Genomic DNA, 9,309 nt, shown 5'->3' with positions numbered 1-9,309 from the left:
GAGACTGCGTGTGCACACAGAAAGAGAGAGACATTATATATATATATTGTATATATATATATATATATATATATATATATATATACAGTATATATATATGATGACTCTGTCTTTCTGAATGCTGACGATGACTTCCCAACAATAATTGGGAGAGCATAACCAATGCCATTAAGCTTAACCAAACCGCTGCTTGCAGTGAAGTGAGGGGCTCAGCTGCTCTTTGGACCGCAATATACACAGTAGGCCCAAATTTAGGATTTATGTTCTTGAATTGCATATAACATTTCCATCCATTTTAATTACACAGTTTTAACATAAACTAATAAACTTAATGTGATGCATATTTGCCACTCATGCATACATGAAACAAGTTAGATTTCTGTAATAATACTAATAGACTGAATGTCTTGTAAATAATAATAATGATTATTATTATATAAACAGTTTGTTTAAACCTCATACATTTTAACCAGCTTGTTCCACAGCTAGCCATATTTTATGTTCATACATTTAACTGAATAAATGTAATTTTTATTATGCTGATTCTTAAATAATTTAAATACATTTTAATTTTAATTTAATTGTTTAAATGGAAATATATAATAATAAACTATGCTACGATTATTTTTATTAATGCAGAAATCTAAATCTAGAACCCTATTTCTTACTGTAACACAGTTCGTAGATCGGGAAGAAGGAGGCAGGAACCGGCAAACATTCAAACATAACTTTAATAATAAAATAAACACAACACTTAAAATAAACAAAACATCATAAAATCCAGGCCTGGTCTTCTCTCGTCCAACACTGTCGTCACTCCTCCTTTTATCCTTCCGGAGCTCCTCCGTGGCACTCAAGACCGGTGAGTGGCGGAGGTGCCGTGCATTATCATTTACTCCACCGGCCTCGTTCCATTCCCATGGGTTGCGCTGGTGGGGGGGGGGGACGAACTCGCTGCCAGTCACCTGGGCTGTGGAGGGACGGCTGCCATCCGTGAGGGAGCGGAGGAGTCACCGCCCTTCGCCTGAGGCCGGAGCCTGCTGCCGTCCGCCATGATGGGGAGGAGCAGGGAATGGTGGACTCCTGCCGGCTCCCCAAATTCGGAGGAGCCTTCGCCATCCACCGGGCGGTGGAGGAGTGTAGGTTCATCCACTGAGGGCTATCCAGCGCTTCCGCCAGGCATCGCGGAAGAGGTCGCCCAGCTGGTGGAGGGCCGAGCGGCAGTGTGTCTGGGAGCTGGAACATGTTGTGGAGATGCTGTGTGTTTCGTTGTGAAAGTGAAACTACTTTGTTTGGCCTTCCAGAAGAGGACGATATCCGCTTCGTCATGCCTAGAGCTGATCCGTGCTGGTCGCTGAGGAAATACATCAACTTCGCGCTGTGGATCGCTGGATCGGCTTTCACCGTGGATGAAGCAGAGTCCAGCCCGGGGTCGCCACATGTGGTTGCTGCAAGCCCACCGGCCGCCGCTCACTCAAGCCCGCCATGTGTGATAATGTGTGTTTCATTGTGAAAGCGAAACTACTTTGTTTGGCCTTCGAAAAGAGGACACAACTAGAAATCAGTGGTTAAGTTGTATTTACAACACTGTTACAGAACAGTTCAACTCAAATATTCAGATGTGTGCAGTGCATTTTATGGAGGACTGTTTCCTGAACCTGCAGAGTAGCCTACAATGCGTTTGTGCACAAAGGCTGTTTCTATAAAGTGGGGCAGTTCCAACTTTGCAAGGACAGTCTGGCGCCATTGACTCACACTACAATTTCTAGTTGTAAGTACGTTTTTTATATTTAAAGAATTTGCCACTGACGATTCAAACGCGAGTTTTGAGCAGTGTAGAGTAGCGCTTGTTGTTTGTCATTTCTCCGCAACGCTACTCGTAAAAAGACAGTATAAGTCATTATAATCATTAATTATGTCCCCACTGGATGCAACAAATGCCTCATCTGTAATGGGTTTTATTGGTTTTGTCTCCAAGTTTGCCAGGACACGGCATCACAGTATGGTAAGGGGCATAACATTTAACAGGCGTAACAAGCGTCACACGCTTGAGGTATTCGGCCAATCACAATGCACTGGATAGCCGGCCAATTAGCTTACACCTCGCTTTTCAGACTGATGAGCTTTGTAAAAATCGCGTTTCAGAAAGGCGGGGCATAGAGGAGAAACAATAATGTACATTATGTGGAAAATAATGTGTTTTTTGAACCTTAAACTGCATAAACACATTGCATTACACCAAATACACAAAATAATGTTATTTTTAGCAATGTCATATGATCCCTTTAACAACAAACTACTGGAGGCCACAACAACAACAGACGCCCACATTGACAAGAGCTTGTGTGAGAGGGTTATGAGTTATCCAATTCTAGTTTAAACAAGTATAAAGACTTTGTTATCGGTCATAACGTCTGGGGAGAAATAGAGCAGACATTGGACAAAGATAATTATCAGATGGAGTATATTTTGAAAGTCTACACTTTTAGCTGTACGCATATGCTGGGCTTTACGCAACGCACACACAGAAAAGGTGCGTTTACTCCAGGACAGCATTATTAAATGGGCTGCAACATCCAGGTAGAAGCATTTATATTCGATACACACATATTTGATACAAGCTACAAATCATTCTGTAATTAAACTAGTTTAAGATCAGATGAAACAGCCTCAACAACAAGATTGAGGAGGAAAACAGGAGAAACACTGTACCATGAATGAACAAGTTAGAACTAAATCCCCGAATCACCACCCTAACAAATATTTACCACTGATGTATTGTAGTAACCTTAATACTGCAGTATTAATCATGGTGTTTTGGCAGAAATGTGGTATATCCATATTGAATACTATATTATTAATAATCATGTATATTGTGTTAAACTTATTAGAAGAGTAATATAATTCACTTTATGAATTATAAAACTATAGCAGTTTATTTGTGTGTGTGTGGTTTTTACCCATGTTTAGACTATTGTTTATAAAACAAATATAATTTTATAAAAACCTTAACCATAATCATAGTTACAATTAACCATGTTAGTGAGTAGCCATGCATGATTTTACCTGTGGGTACCTAACTCAGCCACACTGACAGAACACTTTAATTTGACCCTAAAAAAAATAGATGTTAAATTTTTCTAGATGTTTTTGTCGTGAATGTTATATCATTTTACAGCTGAATTGTCAATTCGATAATCTGGCCCTCTGAAGCTAACAGAATAGCCCTGATCTATTGCATCTTCCATATTTTCCCACCGGGCCACTGTTAATTATGGCATTGTGAAGTGCATGCCCATTCAACTCGTAAATACAATCTTTCTGACATGACTTGAATGCATAATTTGAATTGCATTTGTGTTTCGTATCTCTGCAGATCATTCACATGCTCAAACAGCTATTCTATTACACACTAAAGGAAAGGTAAAATAAAAAAAGCATGAATAGGTGGCTTTTATTATTTGTTCAGAGCTTGGTTCTCCAACACTGGCGTTAATTGCATTAACCTGAAGTCGGAGAGTGCAAAGGTGCAACAATCGTGAACGACCGATGTCCCCACTCAGAGATGGAAATTAATGCGTTTGGGCGATCGAGTGTACGACAGCTTTGTTCAATCCGCAGCTACGTGTGTGGGCGGCTGCAGCCGTTTGCCGGTGTTTGATGCGACACAGGCCCGCGGGCACGTCCTCCTACTCATGTGAGCAACCCCCGTAGCGGGACGATCCACGTGTCCTCGGGGCGAGATTTTTGCACTCACGCTCTCTTGAACATCTGCCACCTTCGGGGTTCAGACACACTCTCTCTGTTTAAATCTAGATTAAAGACACATCTCTTTGGCCAAGCATTCAAATAATGCATCTCATAATCTTTTACTGCAGTCATAATCTTTTACTGCAGTTATATCTAATCAAATGCACATTATTATTCGTTAGTTTGGGTTAAACAAATCATTTTTGCTTGGTTGGAACAGCAGCTACGCTAATTATGTTTGTATTTGTTTCTCTATTTGTATTTGACATCCCGTGGTAACTAGGATTTACACAAGCTTCAGTCTGGATCCAGAACACCTGAGAAGAGATGATGCCACCCCTCAGAGGACCTCAGATGATGCCAACCATGAAACAACATACAGAACTACCACATTTTGCTATAAGTTTGATTGCATCATATAATAATTGCTGTTAATATTGTTCGTCTGTTTTATTACGTCTTAAATTGATTTTTCCGTACTGCTGGTTCGTCTGGTCAGAGGAGAACTGGCCCCCCGACTGAGCCTGGTTTCTCCCAAGGTTTTTTCTCCATTCTGTCACCGATGGAGTTTTGGTTCCTTGCCGCTGTCGCCTCTGGCTTGCTTAGTTGGGGACACTTCATTTCCGGCAATATCGTTGACATAATTGCAAAGATATTATTTAAACTGAGCTGGATGTTGACATCACTGAATTCAATGATGAACTGTCTTTAACTGAAAAATGTGTGTTTACTATTGTCACTTTGCATTATTGACACTATTTTCCTAATTAATGCTGTTCAGTTGCTTTGACACAATCTGTATTGTTAAAAGCGCTATATAAATAAAGGTGACTTGACTTGACTTGACTTTAAGGGGGGTGTGAATTTGGACTGTTGACAGGGAGCAAGTTGGGATTAGCGTGAGCTAATACATCGAAGACATTGTGATTGGCATAAAAAGACCCGGGCACTGCATGAAACACGAAGCTGTCTACATAAATCTAATAGAGTCCCTAATGTTGGCCTAGTAGCTCTCACGACGCTGCCAAGATTTCTGATACGCTGAAAATGCTAAGGGACTCCAGTACAATGGGAACAGATTTTCTGCCGTACTGCCCAGATGCACAATGTACGGTTGGTCGACAACTTTCTATAAACATGCACGCTGGAGTCTAATATGTACAATTCATGCCTAAGGCGCTCGTTTGGCAGCTGTGAATAATTCAGTTTTCCTCTCAAAAGACAGATGCTATTAAAAAATGTCTGGATTTATTATTTGTGACAGAATAATTAAAGATTAAAAGTTGGACATAGAATCAGAGAACTGCCTTATTATTCCGTTCAAAAGGTCCTGTATAATTGACAAGCTTAAATGATAAATAAATTCTTCCGACAGTTCTGTTCGGAGGCTAAAATATTGCCAAGTTGGTGCACCGACGCCTTATTGATCTCCAACATGACAAAAAAAAAACTTAATGGAGGCTTTGGTGATGAGTTTTCTTTTAGGCAACATGAAACATTTTACTTCCATAACACATTTACAAGGATTTAACACAAAGAGAAGCTTGATGAGGAACTGATTAGATTGTGAAAAGTGGCAAGGCATTTATTTATTTGTTTATCTATCTTTGGAAGTCATTCAAAATTAACCTGGCAACCCATAGGCTATAAAAGTAAACATTTTGAAATTATTTTGACTAGAAAAGAAGACCAAGAATATACATAAAGGTGGGATCGGTTTGATTCTTTAATCCTTTTGAAAGAAAATGACCATTTATTTGACCAAAATCAGTAGTATTGTGAAATATTATTATAATTATTTTCTATTTAAATATATTCAAAAATGTATTTTACTTTACTTTTACTTTTACTTTAATTTCAGCAGCCATTACTCCAGTCTTCAGTGTCACACGTACTACAATAGATTTAGGTTTTTTTGTAACATTGTAAATGTCTTTATTGTCATTTTTGATTAATTTAATACCTCCCTGCGGAATAAAATTATAAATAAATAAAAGACCCCAAAATTTTAAACAGTAGTGTATATTTAACCATGCAACATCGATAAAGTGACGCACACATGATGGCGGGACATTTTGTCAATCACTTGGTTCCTCTTTCTTTGACAATGTGTCGACAAGTACCGCCCACTTTAAATATGTTCATCAAATATATTCTGATTGGCTGTGATTGTTTCACATCAAGCTGCATTTTCAGTGGAAAGACAAACTGCTGCTTGTCACTGCAAACGTGTCGGGTTAAGACACTGAAAAACACCCTTACCGATAAACACAAAAGTCAGCCAGAAGAACAAATCTATGAATTTCTATAAGCACAACTCTGAAACTGTTGATTCTCACCTCTTCATTCTGTTGCAGTTCATGAACCCAAAGTTCTGCTGACCGAATACTAGCCTCTTCGAAAGATGACAAGTTTTGCCATTTTTTCGGATTCAAGTCGATTGCATTGGAATTATTTGCATAAAGTATTTGTACAAAAATATACAAGGCACTGTCCTTTTCAGAGTCTTAAAATACAACAGTGAAAGTCACTGACCATGTTCTATTTCGAATCTGAAGATGAAAAGTCTAAAATTCTGAGATGAGAGTTTTTTTTTTTTTTTTTGAAGAGTTGAGAATTTCAAGTCCTGTTTGATGTGATATTTTAAGACGACCTTCAGTGGTTGGTGTTCTCTTTTCTCTATTCTGTGTCTCTCTTCCTACACAGTTACATTTAAACGGAACACTTTCATAATCAAGTAAGACGCCCCACGGCATGGTTCCCTAATTTTACAAGCATTCACAGGAAAATATTTAGTCAAGTTAAAACAGACTTATTAATATCAACTTCTGCAAACTGAGATGGTTTGAAATTGATAAAACACATGAAAGACAGGATATTCAAATTCCTGTTAAGCCAAATTAATTTTAGGATGTGTCTTTTCACACTAAAGTTTTTGCCGCAAACTCGTGTCTTCTCGAACAGTTCATGTAAGGTTTGAAACTGATATGAAAGAAGTAAAAAAATGCAATATATATACTGTGTTTGCCAATTATAAAATAAAGCATTTCTCATTGCCACTCGTCACTGAAGTTACCTTTAGAAGCTCACATTCAGTGCATTTTATTGCAATGCATCAGGGGCAAACAGACCGTTTGTCTGTGCATCTTAAGTTTTGGTAGCAAAAAAAAAGAATAAAACGGCAAACTGGCATCATCTTCTCACAGTCCCTTGCTACAGTGGTAAACAGCTGCCGCTAGAATTCCCAGCTGTACGTACATTGATGATGAAATCGTAACGTGGTTCAGAATCAAATATTATTACAGTATGACGAGCAACATCTAACTCAGCTACAGACCAAACTATCAAACAAAGAGTCAAAAACAGCCTTAAATGCAATAGCCATGTCATTAAAAAACAAGTGCATCAAACTATTGCTGTGGCATCCAAAAAGTCTGAGACAACTAGTTGTAATGCAAAATGCTTTCATTTTTTTAAATATGATTATAAAATAATATATGATTATAATGTATATTATAATAAATAAAATATATGATTGTAATTATATAAAATGCAATATTATAATAATAAATAATATGATTATAAAGTATATTATCTGCATAACAATTAGTCAAATGTCAAAAGTCCAAAAAAGTTTTGCTTCCACTGAAGCAAGAAAATATCACCATCTGTACAAAAGAGACACTTGATCACAACATTTAAGACTTCACAGTAATAAACAGGAAAATAACAATCACTACATTCATATAAAAATATAAAAAAAGTGCAGAAATATTTCTTTAATGTCATAACTCTTCAATGGAAGTTTGAACGAATATTAAAAAATCGGTTCAAAGCTGCTTCACAATAATAAACAGGAAAATAACAATGTTAGTGTTGTAAAATTAATCGATTTTGAAAAAACAAAACAATTTTAGACAAAGCAGCTCTACACATGACAATATCGTTATTATTCAGCTCAATTTAGTTAAGAGTTGTTTCAATTGAGTTCAATAGCTGTCAATGTTGCAAAGTTAATAAGTAATGAAATTAGTTCAATTCAGCTAAAGTATAAGCAGCTCTACAGAAGACAATAGTTATTCAGTTCAAGTTAGTTTAATGTTGATTTTAATATCAATACTTCAATAACATTGTAGATGTGGCAAAATTAGTGATTTCATATCTCATAATTATTAATGATTATCTCATAATTGTTATTTATCTTACTTTATCTCACAAATACCCCCTTTTTTACTCTTTTGCATTTGCATTTATATCCAGGTTTACATGAAAACATCTCACATTTTTTAAGCAGGCAGACTTGTGGACACCACAGTAGACAGTCTCATACATCACAATGGAAACATGGGCTGTCTAACTTCAGCAACTTTAGAGTCTCACACACACACACACACACACACAAAAAAAAGCTGCACTTGAAGATTCTGATTAATTGTGTCTCATCTCATTGTTTTATTTCAATCCTGAACTTTTCACAGGCTAGTCGGAGTACAAGTGTCATTTGTGGTGGCCCACAGCTACAGAATACTATGAACAACAAAAACAATCACAGTTAAAGCTCTGTAGTCTTGAGAGTTTAAGTTTCTGCAGTTCATGTAAGGTCACTAAAGCATTTTCCTTTGTTCCTGGATGGTTTGGCACCTTGCTGTGCACAGTCGATGTCGCTTGTTACAAGCAAAAACTAAATAAATACAGTGTGTACATGCATAAAATATGAGGCTCTGATAAATAAGGCTCTGATGTGAGGATTTAAGCTCCAAACATGATCTCAGTTACCCTACAGACTTAAAGTCCAAACCATTTCAGAAGTCCTGATCCTGCTGGGCTGTACTGATGCCCCTGATGTTCGGCAAAACGACTCAAGAGGCGGTCTGCAAAAAGTTGCTGGATTTTGATTTTAGAAACATATTAAAGCTAAAGCATTTCTGGCATTGTTGCAGAAACGTACACAAATGCACATTTCATTTGTGGCTATTCAATTACAGGAACTGCAAGTCTCAGAAATGTAAAGAAGGAACAGTTCCCCTCAATTTCCGTTTTTTCTTTCTTCCTCACTAAAAGGGTTCTTTTCACAGCGGCACTTGTATGTTCTGTACAATAGCAGCGCATACTCTACTATTAATAAGCCTTGACGTTTATTTGCGGTCAGGTTGAAAGTGTATTTCTTACCGAACTCTCCTGGCACGGAGATCTCATACACACAGGACTGGCCCGTGGTGTAGTTGTGAGGGTAGTTTGGAGACAAAATCGTGCCCTCTGAACCCGTCGACCGGCTTCCACATGGAGCTGGAAGAAACAAATGAAAGTTCAGTTTGAATGCATGTATATATCTAAAACACAACCAAACGTTTGGCTATATGCAATTAACAAGACTTTAAAGGTAGATTAAATCATTTATTGCTTGTTTTACAGACCGATTTTATCATGTGGATCAGTCAACTTTCTTTCTTGATTTTAAGCATTTTAAAACTCAAACTATTAGCCAGACTCTATTAAAAACGCAACATTTATGGTGCAAAAACACAAAAAACAAAGGCAAAGATGATATATATATATATA

At 37.4% G+C, this 9,309-nt stretch overlaps 1 protein-coding gene across 1 annotated transcript in view; it reads right to left on the bottom strand.

Moving 5' to 3' along the window:
- Positions 1–9,309, bottom strand: part of LOC107592166 (CUB and sushi domain-containing protein 3-like) — a 223,387-nt gene that overhangs the window by 124,870 nt on the left and 89,208 nt on the right. The window contains exon 26 of the mRNA XM_016281569.1: positions 8,920–9,036. Within this exon, the coding sequence (XP_016137055.1) occupies positions 8,920–9,036 (117 nt within the window). The remainder of the gene's footprint in view (positions 1–8,919; positions 9,037–9,309) is intronic.

This window comes from Sinocyclocheilus grahami, unplaced genomic scaffold (assembly GCF_001515645.1).
Source record: "Sinocyclocheilus grahami isolate Dianchi unplaced genomic scaffold, SAMN03320097.WGS_v1.1 scaffold150.1, whole genome shotgun sequence".
Lineage (NCBI taxonomy): Eukaryota > Metazoa > Chordata > Actinopteri > Cypriniformes > Cyprinidae > Sinocyclocheilus > Sinocyclocheilus grahami.
Note: the sequence above shows the minus strand (reverse complement) of the source record. Positions and strands in the feature narration are given on the sequence as shown.